Below are 20,482 nucleotides of genomic sequence, written 5' to 3' on the forward strand. Positions count from 1 at the left end.
TCAAAGATGATAATTTATTCCATTTCACATTTTTAAAATCTTTTACTCTGTTTCCCTTAAGATATAGGAGCTGCATGAGAAAAAGAGGAAGACTTCCTGATAAATATAAAATACCATTCACAACCATGCTTACTGCCAATGAGATAATTTGCTTGAAGTGTATTCACTGCTAGATTGTATAACCATAAGTGGCTAGTTTATGGTTGGCAACCCCCCACATACAGCAACATGATAAACAGCAGACAATATATTTTTATCATGTGCTTTGAGGGATAAATATTAACAGGGCATGGAGGTTACCTTTTGGTCCTCTCTAAGACCCTGTTAAAGGGTCATTTACACCACCTAAGTAAGCAGATGGGGCCATGGTTTCATGTCTCATATCCTATGCTGTAATGCTAGAGAGTCACCTTTGATCTTTGTGCTCAAAACTTGAGATTTGTATCCACAACCTTTATAGTTCAAAGGCGAGTGTGCTACTATCTGATCCACAGCTGTGAGCCAATGAATTGCTGTCTCTTAATCTCATCAATTAAATACCCATTATCTGGTGTTAAAAAAGGTGAACCATAAGTAAACCTGATCATGCCCCAATTCAGCTTCACATCTGTTAACTTTCTACTGGGGATGTTTGATAGTGATCAAGAGCTGGAACCCTTGCTGTTTTATTTATTCCATTATAGCTCAGGGAACATTGGCAAATTCCCACTTCTCAGCTGTTGCCATGTCTTTATTTATCCAACTGAACACAGATTATGACTGAGTCCGGAATAAACACAGGAAATGCAGGAAATATTCAGCAGTTTGGCAGCGTCAATGGAGACAAAAACAGGGCTAAGTCTTCCCAGCTCTGTGGAAAGAGGTTTGGAGTTGAGGACATCAGGAAGCTAGTAAGAAACCTCAGTAAGATAGCTGACAAACACTATCCTGCCTCTGGGTGACTTTCCCATCTGCAGTGGGCTATGGGAGCTAAGATATTTTACAGAAGCAGCCAATCAATGAAGTCATTAACAGTCTAAACCAAGGCCTATTTTGAAACAATGCTGCAACTTTTCCAATATCGGAGAGGCCAGACTCAAACACAGCTTCTCAGGGGAAGGGCAATAGATCATGTGTGGCTAAGTTAATTGATAGCAAGAGGAGGCTGTTCACTGAAGTCCAAAAATGACCATTGGAGAGGTCAATCCTCGTCATTACAGCGCCTCATCATACTATGTCATCTTTCTCACTACCGAAGGAAGATCTTGATGAACATCTCCACTTCAGGGAGCCTTCAAGGTCTCAATATCCTGTAAAAGCACTCACCTGTCCTGGCGGGGTTGCTGTCAGCTGTCCTACTGGGCTCAAATGTTCCTTGATGTATCTTTTGTCTTTAATTGGAGAACAAATGTCTGTCTATCTCTGTTTCTCTCTCCACAGATGCTGTTTTTCGTTCAAATTTCTAGCATTATCAATACTTTGGATTGAATCTGGTGAGTTGTCTTATTTCTGTAGCACATGATTTTTTCCCCACAACTAGGCTATCAATAGAGTTCCCCAGCAACAGAAATGTTTCTGCCTCTATGCAGTAGTGAAGCTTGTCCTATTTTAAGGCATACTAAACCTAATCACTGAATCATCTCAAGATTAAAACCAGTACTTACCAATCAGTGGGTATGGTGTAGCCTCTTTTCCTGAAATCACCCAAAGCTGGTAATTATAAGCTCTGTCCTGTTTGATTTGTAAATAAAAATCAATTAATGTTACGATTCAATTCACATGAATATGAGCAGGCAAACTATACCTCAAAGTCCATGATTTCTGTTCAGTCATGAGGGTTGTAATGGGGGTGGAAAGTGAATCAATTGTTGGTGTGTAATTGGGGTTCACAGAGGTGGATGTTGGATGGGGGAGTGTAGTTGTTTCTTTTCGGTAGATGGAAGTTGATTTCCATTCATGCATGGGTGGTTGTCTACAGCACTGCTAATTTCTGCCCATGTGAAGGAAGGGTGATCTGTGAGGGCAAAGTAATCTATAAACTTAATGAAGCGAAGAGGGAAGCTTCACTGGAATTTTCATTCACTTTGTTCACCCAGGAGGGTTTCCAGTTTGTAATGCTGATTGATAGAGGTGGTTACCACTATAACTTAGGAGAAAAATAGAAGATTGATGTTGGCCATGACCTCTTCACCCACATAGGTGGGTGGAATGCATTATATTCCCATTATTTACTTGGAAATGGGAATTTACAGTGGTGTAAATAATTAACAATCTGAGACTTAATAGCATTTCTGTATTTCTTCTTGCATTTTGGTCGTGAATAATTTAAATAATTGGATTCTTTTTGTGATTTATTGATATATGGGTACATCAACACAGTTAGCTTTTTGGAAAATTATGTAACAGCTAATAAAAGGTATTTTTAATTAAATTCATACTTTGCTAAGTACGTTTTCACTTAATGAGACAAATATATCTGAATTTTGTTTGCTATGAGCACATAAACATTTCAAACTAACATCTATAATAACTTTCATTGCATAGTTAAAAGCTACAGCCTGAAATATTTCAATCTAAAATGTTCCATCATCAAGAATAGCTAAACTCTGAAAGACATCAAACTGTATTGACTTATATGAGTGGACTCCATGGCCTTAAAAGAACATGCTAGATAACACACTCCCACAATGGAAATTGATCACCAATCAGAAAGCTCACAAATCTCTGAATCGATATTGACCCAGAGACTAACAACTACCATGAAGAGAAAAGCAAATCTGAAGCAATAAAATTTGACAAAATTTCAGAGCCACTGTGTTGATTATTCCACCTGTTGAAAATTGTAACATTTATCACCCCAACTGCGTTTCTTGGAAAAATGCAACCTCTAACCCACTGTGGTAATGTCACTAGCAATCTGTCAGTTTATATTTACCAATTTTGCATCTCATAAATGTTCATCATTTGTGAGATATCACACTCTAAATATTACATATTGTTACAGATACAAAAATAATCCAAAAGATGCCACTCACTGTCCCATCACCTGAAAGTTACAAGTTTACAATTGGCCTCTGATGTTAAATGGATACCGTCTAAAATTACATATTGAAACCAAATTGGTATCCATACATCAATTTATACTCCAAATTCAAAGTTATCTGTGAGCAGGACTTGGGAGATTGCCTCATGCACAGTAAGTGTAATTGATGTGTAATGGTTCCTAAGCAATGTACAAACATAAAACAATTCAACTTACTTTTGCATTGAGCTGTTGAGCTGCCATTTTAATTACCTTTCTCGCTGTATCTGTGTTACCCACCATAAGTGTTAATGCCTAGTAAATCAAAACAGATGCCCGTGTTAGTTTCATCTGAACATATTTTAATTTTTACATTTTTCAAGAATGGTGTAATGTGTTCAGTCATAGAATTATACAGCTTTAAATTACAGAAGGAAATTCTTTGAATCATCCACACCAGTGTCCACACCAGTCATCAAACACCTAGCTCTATTTATTCCAGCAAGGAAATTCCTGCTGGTTACCACACACTGTCCTCCCTCAGATGACGAATCACTACTGCTCTGTTGGACGATGCTTGCAGCAAGCACTAAGTGTGGCATGGGTACAAAATGTACCTGAAGCGGGGAATTTCAATGTCCACCACCAAGAATGGCTCAGCAGCAGCACTACTGATCGGGTCCTAAAGGACATAACTGCTAGACTGGGTCTGGAGCAGGTTGTGAGGGAACCAACAAGAGGAAAAAATATACTTGACCTCATCCTCATCGATCTGCCGGCTGCAAATGCATCTGTCCACGACAGTAAAGAGTGAGAGTGCCCAATACACAGTCCTTGTGGAGACAAAATCTCACCTTCACATCGACAATATCCTCCATTGTGTTGTGTGGTTCTACCACTGTGCTAAATGGGGCAGACTTTAAACAGATCTAGGGGCGGCACGGTGGCACAGTGGTTAGCACTGCTGCCTCACAGCACCAGGGACCCGGGTTCAATTCCTGCCTCGGGCGACTGTGTGGAGTTTGCACGTTCTCCCCATGTCTGCGTGGGTTTCCTCCGGGTGCTCCGGTTTCCTCCCACAGTCACAAAGATGTGCGGGTCAGGTGAATTGGCCATGCTAAATTGCCCGTAGTGTTAGGTAAGGGGTAAATGTAGGGGTTTGGGTGGGTTGCGCTTCGGCGGGTTGGTGTGGACTTGTTGGGCCGAAGGGCCTGTTTCCACACTGTAAGTAATCTAATCTAATCTAAACTCAAGGCTGGGCATCCATGTGGCGCTGTGGGCAATCAATAGCAGCAGAATTGTATTCCAGCTCAATCAGTAACTCCATGGCCCAACATATCCCCCACTCAACCATTCCCATCAAGCCAGAGGATCAACCCTGGTTTAATGGACAGTACAGGAGGGCATGCCAGGAACAACACCAAATGAGGTTACAAATAGGAATAATAGCATCCAAAACAGCATAAGCAGCAAATGATAAACAGAGATAAGTGATCCCACAACCAACAGATCAGATCTAAGCTCTGTAGTCTTGCCACAAGCAATAAGAAGAAACCCATTAAACACGGGGAGAATGTACAAACTCCACAAAGATAGTTGTCCAGGAGTGGAATTGAACCTGGTTCCCTGGGGTTGTGAAGCAGCAGTGCTAATCATTGAGCCACCGTGCTTCCTCTGAGCCACTGTGCCACCCGATCTCTGCAGGTTTTCCTCAGGGTAGTGTCCTAGGCCCAACCATCTTCAGCTTTTCAGCAATGGCTTTTATTATAAGGTCAGAAGTGAGAATGTTCACTGATGATTGAACAATGTTCAGTACTATTCGTGACACCTCGGATACATGTTCAAATGCAAAAGATCTGGACAATACCCAGGCTTGGGCTGACAAGTGGCAAGTAACATTTACACCACACAAATGCCAGGCAATGGCCATTAGAGACAAACTAACCACTGCCATTTGACATTCAATGGTGTTACCATCACTGAATCCCTCACTATCAACATCCTTGGGGTTACCGTTGACCGGAAACTCAACTGGACTCACCACATAAACACAGTGGCTGCAAGAGCAGTCCAGAAGCTAAGAATACTGCAACAAGTAACTCACCTCCTAATTCACCAAAGCCTGTCCATCATCAACAAGGCAAAAGTCAGGAGTGTCATGGAATACTTCCCAATTTTCTGAATGACTGCAGAACCAACAACTCGCAAAAAGCTTGACACCATCCAGGACAAAGCAGTCCTCTTGATTGGCACCACATTCATAAACATCCACTCCATCCACCACTGGTGCTCAATAGCAGTAGTGTGTACTACCTATAACATGCATTGCTGAAATTTACCAAGGATTCTCAGACAGCACCTTCCAAACCCATGACCACTTCCTTCTAGATGGACAGGGCAGCAGATACACGGGAACACCACCTGCAGGTTTACCATCAAATCACTCACTATCCTGACTTTGAAATATATCTGCAAATGTGTTGCTGGTCAAAGCACAGCAGGTTAGGCAGCATCTCAGGAATAGAGAATTCGACGTTTCGAGCATAAGCCCTTCATCAGGAATGCTCGAAACGTCGAATTCTCTATTCCTGAGATGCTGCCTAACCTGCTGTGCTTTGACCAGCAACACATTTGCAGCTGTGATCTCCAGCATCTGCAGACCTCATTTTTTACTTTGAAATATATCACTGTTCTTTCACTGTCACTGGATTAAAATCTTGGTATTCCCTCCCTAGCAGTATTGTGGATCAACCCACATCATATGGACTACAGCTGTTCAAGAAGGCAGCTCACCACCATCTTTTCAAGGGCAACTAGAGATGGGTAGTAAATGCTGGCCACCAGCAACATCCACATTTCATGAATGAAAGAAAAATTCAGTTACTTACAAAGTCATTCATTCACACACTCAGTCACTTGCACGATCATTTACTCACACCATCAGTCACACACATTGAGAAGCTTTGGGATCTTGAAACTCTTAGCAGATTAGAACAGAAAGCTGTAATCAGTGGGTCTGGCTTCTGTACAGATTCACTTTGCTGCCCTCTCTGAGGTTTAATGCGCTGAGAGAGTTCTGCAAGCTTCTCCATTGGAAGTTTGAATAGAACTATCAGAGGAAAGGAATTTTTTTTTTGGCTAGTCACCACTGGAAGCAGGTATTCTAATCCTGATTGGAAAATTTAGGCTAATACCATTTACAGCATCTCTTAAAACCTTTTCTGAACAGAAACCATTTTTCTAATTTTAGCAAAAACCACAATCTTAATCACATGAAATTTGAAAAATCTGTCTTTGCCAATATTTAATATAAATTAAGTTAGAAGCGACAACACATACTGAAGCACCACTCTGCATTGTCATCACTAGCATCTTCATTGACATCTTCTTGGGATATTCATCTTGCTTCATCTCTTTGATTTGCCTGTGTACAGGAAGTGTTGTTATGATTAATATCGCTGCACATAAACTGCTAACAGGAATTTGACATCAATAAATAATCTGCTTTGATCTTGCACAACCGAAGAAGGTCTGAAACAATATATTCCACAGGCAAATAGCATTGCTGAGAATTAAGAAAACATTTCTTCCAACTTTCTTCTTTCCGTTCCTCTTGACTCCTGTAAAGGATTATAGTTTGCTTGATACCAAAGGTTCTTCAGTACCTTTTCAAGTAGCCATGCCTGATCAAATAAAAGCAAAATACTGTGGATGCTGGAGATCTGAAATAAAAACAGAAAATGGTGGAGAAGCTCAGCAGGTCTGTGGGGAGAGAAGTCAAAATTTGAATGGTGTTGGAAAATCACCACAGGTCAAGCAGCATCCGAGAAGCAGGAAAATCAACAATTTGGACAAAAACCCTTCATCAGGACCTGATCACCCCTTCCTGATGAAGGGCTTTTGCCTGAAGTGTCGATTTTCCTGCTCCATGGATGCTGCCTGACCTGCTGTGCTTTTCCACCACCACTCTAATCTTGACTCTAATCTCCAGTATCTTCGTGGGCGGCACGGTGGCACAGTGGTTAGCACTGCTGCCTCACAGCGCCTGTAGATCCGGGTTCAATTCCCGACTCAGGCGACTGACTGTGTGGAGTTTGCACGTTCTCCCCGTGTCTGCGTGGGTTTCCTCCGGGTGCTCCGGTTTCCTCCCACAGTCACAAAGATGTGCGGGTCAGGTGAATCGGCCAAGCTAAATTGCCCGTAGTGTTAGGTAAGGGGTAAATGTAGGGGTATGGGTGGGTTGCGCTTCGGCGGGTCGGTGTGGACTTGTTGGGCCGAAGGACCTGTTTCCACACTGTAAGTCTAAGTCTAAGTCTAAGTCTACCCAAGTCCGCCCTGTGGGGAGAGAAACTGAGTGAATGGTTTGATTCAAATGTGACTATTTTTTGGAATTAGATTTGGAAACAGTTCGGAAGAAGAGTCGTTGAGCTTGAAAGAGTAACTCTGTTCTCTCTCTACAGATGCCATTGGATGCTACAGATGCTCAGCTTCTCCATCACTTTCTATTTTATTTAAGTCATTCTTCATGTGTCAGCTTTGACAGTGGCTCCCAGCAGGCCATGTGACTTGGGCATGATAGTTCGAAGTTCTCATAAAATTTCCAGTTCAAGATTCTGGCATGTATTAAGGAGCAGGAACTCTGGCTGATATTTCTAGTCTAGAGTTAAATATGATTCAGGTGAGATAATTGCAGATCTGAAGTGAAACCTGGGATCTTTTAATCCTACAGAATGATAGGATTTCCTCCCTCATCTCAGATGTTTAGTCACAATGGTGACTGTCCCTTCAGTGTTTTAACAGCACAGGACTTTTAAGAGATGGAGCATTATGAGCAGAGGAGTTATCCTTCGTGTCTGTTGGCATGTGTGGAGTATTATCTACCACCAAGATTTTCATATTAGTTACAAATAACCAGTAATGTCAGTAACAATAAGCCTAAGAAGGTAATGTTTAGCAGGGAGACTGTAACAAACCTGGTGAAATCTCCATATTTAATACCACAGCAAAATATGGAATATCTGAATGACATTGACTGTGAGCACATCCAAATATTTTGAGCACCTTTCACCCTAACACTTCAGTAACAGCTAGCTTTCAGCACACAGATATATTGAGGAAATCATAGATGTATCTTCTAGGAAGTAGAAAAATCTCATTACTGTTGTCACTTAACAACATAAGCAATGTGACAGAGTAATATGATTTTAGATAGCTCTTGCCAATTAAGCACATCCATACAATGTTAAGCCAATTTCTCATCTGGGTGTCAGCGTGATGTGGAACCAGTCAATTTACACTTGTCTGAAAGCTGCTTATATGTTCATTTTAAAGCAATTGTCAATGTTACTGCACTTCAGGAAGCATGAAGAGGGGCGACTCAGATTTCCTCATGACCAATGCAGAAACTCGGTCCTGAGAATAATGAAGCTTAGTATGCAACTGGAATTGTATTATGTGAATCTTAAAGCAGTTTTCATTTGTCTAAAATTATAAGAAGCATCCCCACTGAGATGTTCCAGAATAATTGTCATCTGTTGTCTGTAATCTTGAGGAGTGTAAGCAAAGCCATGTCATAATAATATAATTAATTATTATCAATACAAGCAAGTACAATATAATACACCAGATTTATCATCAAGCAAGACACTTTCCAAGCAATACCAAAGCTGTTCCAAAGATGAATCACAATGAACTTGAAACATTAACTCTGTTTCTCTCTCCACACTTCTAAGTTTCTCCAGCATGTTCTGGTTTTATTCCAATACCAACTCTATACTATTTATTAAAAGAGACAAATCAACACTGCAGATGTTAGTGTCCAGATCCGCTTAACCATCATGTTTAGTTCTTCAAGTATCATCTATTGACATCTTAAGCTCAGTTCTTGATATTTTGTAGCCAATAATAATCTTAAGATGAAGGTGGTGTTTGTTTACTCCATGTCAAATGGGGGAATGCTACCAGATAGCATTAGCACAGTGGTGTTTGGGCTCTAACTCAGGTAAGCAGTGGTAGCCCATGGACTCTTTCAAATCATTCCTGTGAATTAGTAAGCCTGTTGGTCAGGCTAAAAATGTCCATTGACAAGCTGATGGCAATCTAGTAGCCCTGTACCTCATTGGGAGAATAGATATTGATTGAAACAGCAATGTTGGTTGCAGTTAGTAGCATCTGAACCTAGCCCACAGTCACATTTGGATTACTCCTGGACAACACTCCAACAGTAAGTTTAAAGATTTGTTCACTTTTCAGTGAACCTTCCTCGAAAGTATAAAAATGTAATTATCAAATGGGAGTAGGTCAGGATCAGGTTGTGATGGCTTCTACAACTGAATAGCCAATTGAAACTCACTATCTAGACTCACGAGTGAAGAAAATCCCCATGGCGAGGTAGCAGAGAGTGGCAGACAAGAGAGAAATCAAAGATTTAATATCTGTTTTAATGTGATTTTGCCATGGTAACACCACAGAGGCACCACTCTGAACCACATAAAACAGCCTATGATGTAAAGAAGAATTGAAATTCTTACCATTGAAGTGCTGAAAGCCATCTTTCCTTTGTTTCTGTAGAACTGAAAGATATTTAGGAAAGATTAGTTGTTTTTGACACATTGCATTAAAATGTCTCCATTGCTCCCTTCCGGAAAATTTAAATTTAAGTTTTCAAAATGATCTTTCACCTAAAAGTGATCACGCAGTTAGTTGTGGGCCATCCGATGACAAAAGAATTTTCTGGAGTTGTTTTCCTCTCACATACTTCATCAATGCAGAAGGCTGTCCACATTTCACACAATCTGACCTGATTCTTCAGCTTTAAATTAGTTGAAGACCTGTATTGAATTAAAGAATGAAGTGAAAAATCTAAACACATCTCTGGGAGATGATGAGCACAAGGTGACATCTGCTGGAAAGTGTTTATGTGACTATTAGATGAAAATGAAGTTGGCTGTGTGGCTTCCACAGTTGAATAACCAGGTGGCACCTACTGTTTAGGCTCCCATACGAAGAATTGCCAATTAGATGAGATAATGGAGGGCTACAAGCTCCCATGCATGCATGATCTTGCAAAGAGTCAATCCTCAGGAAAAAAGAAATAACAGTGATGTTAAATTGAATATGTTCTCCTTTCCAATTTCAAGCACAGTACTCCAGTGCATTACCTCAATGGCGTTTGGCCATCTTAAATCAGAGAGGCTGTCCTCCTTCAATCACCTACATTCTGCATTGCACAAGTACCAAATAAACCATTTGTAAAATATTAATGTTTATATCTACTTCATCATGAAAATTTTTATCTCGTCTCATACGTGAGTCAGTTCCAGATACAGTACTATGTTTGCTGAATGTGTTTGCACCATTTAGTAAAGGCAGAACATCATGTTTCAGTTGGAACTTACTGTGCTGCACCCAAATAAGGCAGTGGGAGACTGGGCCAGGAGCCCAATTCCTCAGCATCACAGATAAACCAAACATATTGCTGAGAAAGAAGCAGCAGAGGTGGAGTTAAAGAAATCTCATTTTTCATCTCTTTATAACGATGTGATGTTTTTTGCTATCTTTGTAGATTAAGTTATAATGTGATAGTAAAGTGTAAAAAAAAGTGTCACTTTTTACATCCTTTAGTTTGCTGTTCAGAAGCACATTACACAAAAAAAACTGTTAACTAATAGCTTACCAGATGACCAAGAAAAACCACCACAAAGAGTTTCCCCTTGTTGTTTTGATAAATAATTACAGTATATATAAGATTAGCGATTTTTGAGAAGATTTGTAGCTCAGGTTGTTGATAAGTATGTAAGTTAGCTCGCTGAGCTGGAAGGTTTATTTTCAGATGTTTTGTCATCATACTAGGTAGCATCATTAGTGACAGACTCCGGTGAAGTGCTGGTGGTATGTCCTGCCTCTCTATTTATAGGTCTTGGTTTCTTAAGGTGGGTGATGTCATTTCCAGTTCTTTTTTTTTAAGGGAAGGTAGATAGGGTCTAAATTGATGTGCTTATTAATGGATGTCTCTAAGAATTCTCGTGCATGTCTTTGTTTCGCCTGTCCTAGGATGTGTGTGTTGTCCCAGTCAAAGTGAAGTCCTTCTTTCTCTGTATGTATGGAAACTAGTGAGAGTGGGTCATGTCTTTTGGTGGCTAGTTGGTGTTTTTGTATTCTGGTAGCAAGTTTCCTGCTTGTTTGTCCGATGTAGCGTTTTTTACAGTTTTTGCATGGTATCTTGTAAATGGCGTTAGCTTTGCTGGTAGTATTGAATGGATCCTTTAGTTTCATCAGTTGCTGTTTTAAGTGTGTTGGTAGGTTTGTGGGCTATCATAATGCCAAGGGGTGTGAGTAGTTGGAAGTTATTTCTGATATGGCTTTGATGTAAGGCTATACTTTTTGGTTGCATTGTGTCCGCTTGTTTAGGTCTATTTCTGCGGAATCAAACCAATTTTGCTGGGACAACACACACATCCTAGGACAGATGAAACAAAGAGAAGCACAAGAATTCTTAGAGGCATGGCATTCTAACCAGAACTCCATCAGTAAACATATTGATTTAGATCCCATCTACTTTCCCCTAAAAAAAGAACTGGAAATGACATCACTCCTTTAAGAAACCAAGACCAATAAATAGAGAGGCGGGACATACCACAGCACTTCACCAGAGGCTCACTGATGATGTTACCTAGTATGGTGAAGAAAAGTCTAAAAATAAATCTTCCAGCTCAGCGAGCAAACTTAATACTTAGAATATATAAGATTTATAAATCCTTTTCCCACATTACCTTTCATAGAGTGCAGAATTGTACATTGAGGGTATATGAGCTAATAATTATGTAGTTGGTTAATCAATGGTAACTGTTTAAAGTCTATGGTTTTTAAAATTCATTCATTGAACGTTAATATCACTGGTAAGGCCAGCATTTTCTCCCCATCCCTGATTGTCCTTGAGAAATTGGAGGTAAGTTGCTTTCTTAAGCCATTTCAATCCATATTTTGTATCATTGGTCCATCACAGTCCTGTTAGGGAGGGACAAAAAAGATGAATTCCAGACTTAAGGTGAGAGTGATTCCCTTGACAGGCACCATTTGACTCATGTTCATATCAAGGAGCCTTAGCATAATGAACTAAATAGAAATCAGGGCAAAACTCCCCAGTGGTTAGAGACATACATGGAAAACAAAAGTTGGTTCTGATTGTTGAATATTAGTCATTTTATTCCGGAGACATTATTGCAAGAGTTTCTCAGGGTTAAAGCAAAATTAAAAGAAAATTATGATAAATGTTGGAAACCTGAAATTAAAACAGAAACTGCTGTAGAATTGTAGCAGGTCTGGTACCATCTATAATCTGTCAGATTTGCTAGTTTCTTCAGGATAGTGTATTCAGACCAGCCATCCTCAGTTGTTTCATCAATGACCCTCCCTCCACAAAGTCAGAGTTTGGAATGCTCTCTTCCGATTGAACAGTGTTCAAAAACATTCACAACTCCTCAGATACTGAAGCAGCCAGTATCCATATGGATCAAGATCTGGGCAATAATCAGGATTCATTAGTAGAAAAAACTGTGCCAGGCAATGACCATCTCTATGAAGAAAGAATTTAATCATATTCAGTGGCATTACCATTGGTGCAAGTCCCACCAGTGGCATCATGAGGTTTATCATTGACTAGAAACTTAACTAAACTAAACATATAAATGTTATGGAAACAAATGCATGTCAGAGGCATGAAATTCTTCAGCAAGTAACTCAGCTATGACTCCCCAAAACCTGTCTATTTTCAGCCAGACACAAGTCAGATGTGTGGAAGACGAGTACAACTCTGATATCTCACAATATCATTCGCATCAGAGCAGCTTGCTAATTGGCAACCCATCAAAAAACTTTAACAATTCATTCCCTCCATCAGCAGCATTATACACTCTCTACAAGATACACTTTAGCGGCTTGCCAAGTTTCCTTTGCCATTATAAGTCCAACCTTTGACTTCTACCACTTAGAAGGAATAAAATCTCTTCTAAGCTATAGACCATCCTGGCTCAGAATGATATTGTTGCTCCTTCACTATCAGTGGCTCAAAACCTAAAAGCAGCAGTGTTGGACTGCAGTGGTTCAAGAAGGTGGTGTACCATCTCAAGAACTCACCCTCACTCCAGAATGTGGTAGTTGGTAGGCACTGGCGTGATGCATGGTAACCACATCTGTAGAATGTGTTGGCAGCTTGAGGAACTTCAGTTCAGAGCTGATGATCTAGATTCCAAGCTGAGGACACTGTGACACATAAAGGAGGGGAGAGGTTCCTGGACATCATTTTTCAGGAGACAGTCACACTCCTTAGATTGATGACATAAAATTTAGTCTGTAGTCTGGGACAATAGGGTGTGGCTGCAACTGAGGCAGGTATTGAGATCCAGAATTTAGCTTTACAAAAGCCTCAGTCCGTTCCCTTGTCCAATCTTAACAAAGTTATTGCTCCTGGTGTGGTCAAGGGCACAGACAACTGGGAGGATGACAGAACTGATCACAACACCACGGTGTAGAATGCCATTCAAGTGAAGGGAAAAAGAGAAATGCAGTAGCAGCAGTAGAGATAGTACATTAAGTGAATGGATACTGTTCTCTGAACAAAAAAATAGAGGCCCCAAAGGCATTTGATAACGTGGTGTCAAGGTTCAGGAAATGTTCTCTGAGCTTGAGAGGAACTTAGAGTGGGAGGAATGGATCCAGCTGTCGTGGTCCACACAGGGACTTCGTTTGAATGCACACAATATTCATAACAAGATAGATAAGTCAATGGTGCAAATAGAAATAAATGAAAGTGACTTTTTAACTAATAAAAAACGTGGCTGCAAGATGACTAAAACTGAGAACTCAATATTCAAGGATATTCAATATTTGGAAAGAATAGACAAAAAGGAAAATGAGGTGGGGGTAGATTTGTTAATAAAGGAAAGTATCAGTGTAGTGGAAAGTGGTGAGAACATAAAATATAGAACAGTACAGTACAGGAACATTCCACCATATCTGTGCCAACTATGGTGCCATTCCAAACTATTTGCATCTATCTGCACATGGTTTATGTCCCTCTATTCCCTTCCTATTTCATGCGTCTGTCTAAATTCCTCTTAAATGTTGATATTGTATCTGCTTCTACCACCTCCCCATCAACATGTCCTAGGCGTCTACCACTCTCTGTGGAAAAAATTTTCCTCACACATCTTCTTTAAACTTGCCCCCTCTCACCTTAAGTCTATGCTCTCTAGTATTTGACATTTCCACTCTGAGAAAAAGACTCTGACTATCCATCCTATCCATACCAATCATAATTTTCTTTACTTCTGTCAGGTTGTGCCTCAGCCTCTGACACTCCTGCAAAAACAAAGTTTGTCCAATTTTGTTTTATAGCTAACACACTCCAATCCAGGCAACATCCTGGTAAACCGCTTCTGCATTCTCTCCACAGCTTTCACATTCTCCCTATAGTTTGGCAACCAGAACTGCACACAACTGGAACTACTCCAAATGTGACTGAACTAAAGATTTATACAACTAAAATTTTTACACAGCTATACATGAAATAGATCATGATATGGTATTGGTTTGGATCTAAATAATGAAAAACAAGGGAAAGAACTCACAGGTGAGTGTTGACAGGCTCCAAAGTATTTCCTTACTGTAGGATAAAGTATATATATTGAGAAATAAAGGAGGCATGTCAGAAGCACATTAAAATTGCCATGGGTGATATTCATCCAATTCGTGACTTAACAAATCAGATGAGCAATAGACAATGAATTTATATAGTGTATCAGGATTGTTTCTTAGAGCAATATATTGCACAACCTACCCAGGAACAGGCTAATTTAGAACTAGTAATGCATAACAATGTAGGATTAATAAGATATCTTTCATTTAAGAATTCTCTAGGAGGTAGCAATCATAATGTGGTAGAAGGCAGAAGCTAAAGTAAGTGTATGACCTGTGGAGGATGCAACTAGGGAATTAAGAATGGGGAACAGGGAAATGGCAGATAACTTACTGATAATCTTGCATCAGGCTTCAAGTTGGATTAATGACAAACATCTCAAAGATAAAAAAAAACAAGTTGCTAAGTGAGGCAGTGAAGGGGCAGAGGTGGGTCAGGAGGTGGGTCATCACTAAGTAAAGGTGCTGGGAAGCTGAAAAGTCTGAAAGTGGATAATTCACCAAGAATGGAGGGACTACATCCCAAAATTTTGAAGAAGATAACTGAGGATTTTGATCTTACAGGAATCACTGAAATCTGGGAGGATGCCAGAGGACTGGAAAATGGCTAATGTAACACCCCTGTTCAATAAGGGATAGAGGCAGAAGATAGGAAACTATATGCCAGATAGCCTGTCGTTGGTTTGTGGTAAGGATGAGATTGCAGAGTATTTGAAAGTGCGTGGTAAAATAGGGCTGAGTCAGCAAGGTTTAGTTAAGGGGAGGTCATGCATATCAAACCTGTTGGAATTCTCTGAGGAGGTAACAAGTTAGACAAAGAAGAGCAGTGGACATGATCTATTCAGATTTCCTATAATGAGGTGCAACACATGACACTGCAGAGTAAGATAAGAGTTCATGTTGTTAGAGGCAAGGTATTGCCATGGATAGAGGATTGGCAGATGGCATTGAGTGGGGATAGAGGTGTTTTTTTCAGGATAGCAGCCAGTGATTAGTAAAGTTCTGCAGGAGTCAGTGTTGGGACAATTACTCACATTATACATTAATGATCTGGATGAAGGAACTGAGGGCATTGTTGCTAAGTTTGCAGATGACACAAAAATAGGTGGAGGGCCAGGGAGTGTTGAGGAAGTGTACAGGCTAGCAAAGTGGGCAAAGAAATGACAGATAGAATACAATGTGGGAAAGTATGAGATTATGCACTTTGGTAAGAAGAATAGAGGCATAAACTATTTTCTAAATGTGGAAAGGCTTTGGAAACCTGAAGCATAAAGGCACTTGGGAATCCTAGTTCAAGATTCTCTTAAGGCTAATATGCAGGCTTAGTTGGTGGTTAGGCAGGTAAATGCAATGTTAGCATTCATTTCAACAGGGCTAGAATACAAGGGCAGAGGCTGTATAATTCTCTGGTTAGACGGTGTTTGGAATATTGTGAGCAGTTTTGGGCCCTGTATCTAAAGAATGACGTGTTGGTATTAGAGGGGGTTCAGAGAGGTTTACAAGAATGATCCCGGGGATGAAGGGCTTACCATAGGAGAGTTTGAGGACTCTGGGTCTGCACTCAGTGTGTTTAGAAGGATGACAGGGAGTCTCATTGAATTTTACAGCATACTGAGATGTCTGGATAGATTGGACATGGAGAAGACATTTCCACTAGCAGGAGAGACAAGGCCCAAGGACATAGCCTCAAAGTGAAAGGACAATCCTGTGGAATTGAGATGAGCAGGAATATCTCTTCAGATATGAGACAGTTAATCAGTGGAAGTCATTACTGCAAAAAGCTATGGAAGCAAGTCATTAAATGTGTTTAAGACAGAATTAGGTTGTTTCTTGATTAGTAATGGGATCAAACGTTACAGTGTTAAGGCAGTACACTGGGATTGAGAAATATATCAGCCATGATCAAATAGTAGAGCAAACAGGAGCCGGATTCTGCTCCTATATCTTTTGGTGCTATGGTCTTATGCCATTGGGAAGAAAGCTCTTGCAACAGTCTCTACTATGAAGACCAAAGCTTTTGTCAAACTAATGGGCTAATGGTAGACACTCATCAAGACCTAATGGCCTATAACCAAGAGTTTTAAAGGCAGCAGAGATAGTGGAGGAGGCATTGGTTTTGCTGGAATGAAGGAGGTGACTTATCAAGAATTACTGAATAGATTATGTGCTATTCATTACAGTTCAGAAGAATAAGGTGTGTTCATGTAGAAACAAACAAAATTCTGTGGGGGCTTGACAGGGTAAATTTTGAGAAGATGTTTCTATTAGTGAGGAATCTCAAATGGGGACATAGTTACAGAATATGGGAACATGCACTTAAGATTGAGATGCAAAGATATTCCTTCTCCCAGAAGGTAGTGAATGTCTCCAATGTTGTATTCCAGAGAGTTGTGGAACCTAGATCACAGAAAGTATTTAAAGAGAAGGTAGATAGATTGTTGAAATATCAGGAAGTTGAGGACTATGAGGAGCTGGCATGAAATAAGAGTTGAGCCTAGGACAGATTAGCGATGATGTTGTTGGGGCTGACTTAAGGGGACATATGGTCTCCTTCTCCTTCTAATTTTGATATTCTTAAGGTTAGTAAGAAATAGGCAATATATGCTGGTCATTCGAGAGCTTACATTCCCATTAGCTATATATTCATCAATGATAGATCACCCAGAGATAGTCATGTAATAAAGATGAATTGTAAATGAAAAGCCCATCACAATTTGCCACAAGGCAAAATGTTCAACAAGTAACAACCAAACAGCAACATATTTCACGCAAAATATATAATTTGGGATGTTGTCAGTTAGAAGTAGTGCACATGAAATGCTTACTTTGATTTTGTAATCACCAAGACATCGCTAAAGAGGAAGAGATGCCTCTCCTGTGTCTGTAATCCTGTCGTCATCTGGATCCGCTCATCCATGATAAAGGCCGTTGTGGGGCTACTGAAGGCTCGAACAAGTGACTTGCTGTCAGGAGATGTAGGGGATATCAATCCATCTCTAAGAAGAAAAGTAAGTTGTCACAAAACAAAATCCAAGTTGTAAGAAAATGAATGGAATTAATTATAAAAATTTGTCTGAAGAACTTTGGTTGTTGTTATGTTGTACAAGGAAATGTGAGATACTATTTTAACTTCTAACCTTCTCAGTCAGCAGTATCTTCTCAGACCCTGAGTGGGCAGTGGTAAGTTAGTTGGTATAATCTGACAGGTGCGGAAAGTAAGGTTCTTGATATTGAGAAGAAAGTTTCCAATTTTCCACCCAAGGTTTTAGTGTCCAGACAAGAATGTTACTTGTGAAGAATGAAAGCCTACTTGCTCACATTAGCATCTCACTATTACCTAATTTCACCTCATTTATATGAAATTTGCTATGTGTCCTGGCAGTGGAGAGAGTCTACACGGCATCAATTCCTAACATAAAAGTATGTGTTGGGAAGATCTGACAGCTGCAACTCATTGGTCTCCATTTAGATATCCATCTTGAATAATATTCCCCAACGTCTCAGGGCATGTACCAGGAGTGACCCACAGAAGTTGGCATTGGCAAAACACCAGCCATACCACATCATCAAGGTATATTTGGAGTCACTTTTAACACAGTTTGGCACTTCAAGTTCAATACTGCACTTTAAAGCTCACTGCCACCTTTCATAGGGTCATCTCTGGGTTTGAATACTCACAGCATCTCTGCTTTGTCTTTTAGCGGAGGCAGATAGGCAGCTTGTCATGTTTGGCAGCAATGAATAGTCAAAGAATGTGATCAGTCATGGTGCTGGTGCTTTGTCAGTCAAGAAGGTTGGTGAGATGCACTGGACGAGTGAGTAGGAAATGCAGAGGGAGAAGGGTTAGTAGTTTTGGGGGTGAGGTGGGTAAGAATAATCGAGAGAAGATGCTGCATGCAATAGTGAGAGTAGTAGATTATGAATCTCAGTGAGAGGTAGGTGCAATGGCAGTGTTAGTAAGCGTGAGGTAGGCAGAGAGAAGGTGGTGGTATTTAGCCTTGCAGAGCGCAGAAAGTGATGAAATTTCTTGTGGCATTGCTGCACATTCCCCTAGACTGTAGAACAGCGCACTGACCCAGGTGGCCAGTTCTGATGCGGCTGCTAGTACTTGACATAATGCACAGCTGGGGTTTAAATATGGCATCTGTGGGATAAACACTGAAAGAACCCAGAACTAATGAGCATTTTTCCTGCAGCTGAGCACAAGGTAGCATGAGAGCAGCACCACGGAGGAGTGGTGATTACTAACTGAGGTGAGCAGCCAAACATTGCATGTGATAACTGACAGGAGCTCACAGAGAGAAGTCCTCCAGAAAGCTCCTTAAAATTGGCACTTAGCTGGTTTTTGCTAAAATTCAGACTAGTGTTTCCTTTCCAAACTGCCTTGGACTGTTTTGTTGCATGCTCAGCACATGACAGTTGTAAATTGTTGTATTTCTGTCCAACACTTTTTTAGGGCTGTATTCCAATCTGCCACTTATTTGAGGGCAACTCTTAGGAATTCTATATGACTGGCGATCTGTGATTTGCCATATAATGAGTATTGGATTTAAACAGCATACAGTAGCTGTAACCAAGGGAGTTCAGGCACTTGCCCACAAGATGAGTGAAAAACCAAGATGAGCCTATTCTATGAATCATATTCAATGAATCAATTCTCAGTATTCACACATATCTTTACATGAAATTCAACATGTAGCACTGATGCTTAGTGTGTAATACATTTCCCCATCGACTATATTTCTAAAATACTTTCTTGGCTGTAAAGCATTTTGAAATCCTCAGTTATCCTGAAACATTACATAAATGAATTTTTTTATTCATCTTCTGAAATTAATGCCAAAACCTATTTTTAAAGAATATAGTTGATGCAGATTCAACTGCAATCTTTAAATGGAAATGAATTGATATTGGTTGAGAAGGGGTATAGAAAGTTAGAGAGATATTAATAGAACTGCTCGGTTTTGTTTCAAGGCTGATCAGGGAAGGAATTAGTGTTTCTTAAAATAGAGCCTCAGTGGATGATGGTAATGTAGTCGGGGGATGGGTGGGTTACATTTTGTGATTTAACAACCACATATGAATTCTGAAAGGGTCTGAGTTAAATAATCTTTTGCAATCTACACTTCTAAAATTTTAAAAATGGTGGAATACTGAAATGTTTTGTTTTGACCAGCTCTATTCATGTTTGCTGCAGATCCTGAGATAACCTATGGAACACGTTTCATTTCTCCCACATTGAAATCCTCTAGAATGCAATTCCAGTCAACACATTTACCAGATAGATTGAAATTGACATTGGGTTCACACACATTACAGCACATTTATTGAAATTATTTTGAAAATTTTCTTTTAAAACATCTATTGGGCTGAGTGACAGGGGAAGATTAAATGTCTCCTTGATTCTGTTTGTGGTGCAGCAGCCATGCGCAACAGGTTTAGAATGTGGCATTTGTACTATCCCGTCTGGTCCTCACTGACAAGGTCATATCATATGAATAATTACCTGATTTGCATGTTCAATTTTTTTCAGCATCATTGCCTTTAATCTTCCAAAGGATATGTGTGCTCAATGTATTCATACATTTCAATCATGACCAGAACCTGACAGGTTCCCCTCCAAGATTCCCCTCCAACCTGATGGGTTTGATGGAAGCATTGTCATCTCTGGTGTAAGTCACGTGAACAGTAAGTGGGGACAAGTGCAAATGCCCCATCATTAGCTTACCAACTTGGATGGTAAGAAATTTGGAAATTGCTGGTTGTCTAAAGGTCTCCCACCAATCT

General features: G+C 40.1%; 1 protein-coding gene across 2 annotated transcripts in view; it reads right to left on the minus strand.

Annotated features, from left to right (window-relative positions):
* arhgap20b (Rho GTPase activating protein 20b) overlaps positions 1-20,482 on the minus strand; it is a 114,532-nt gene that overhangs the window by 41,236 nt on the left and 52,814 nt on the right. For both annotated transcript variants that reach the window (XM_060832520.1, XM_060832521.1), the window contains exons 3-8: positions 17,521-17,691; positions 9,682-9,831; positions 9,532-9,573; positions 6,341-6,425; positions 3,239-3,316; positions 1,644-1,710 (exon numbers count right to left, since the gene is read on the minus strand). In XM_060832520.1, coding sequence (XP_060688503.1) covers positions 1,644-1,710; positions 3,239-3,316; positions 6,341-6,425; positions 9,532-9,573; positions 9,682-9,831; positions 17,521-17,691 — 593 coding nt within the window. The remainder of the gene's footprint in view (positions 1-1,643; positions 1,711-3,238; positions 3,317-6,340; positions 6,426-9,531; positions 9,574-9,681; positions 9,832-17,520; positions 17,692-20,482) is intronic.

Source organism: Hemiscyllium ocellatum, chromosome 11, assembly GCF_020745735.1.
Source record: "Hemiscyllium ocellatum isolate sHemOce1 chromosome 11, sHemOce1.pat.X.cur, whole genome shotgun sequence".
Lineage (NCBI taxonomy): Eukaryota > Metazoa > Chordata > Chondrichthyes > Orectolobiformes > Hemiscylliidae > Hemiscyllium > Hemiscyllium ocellatum.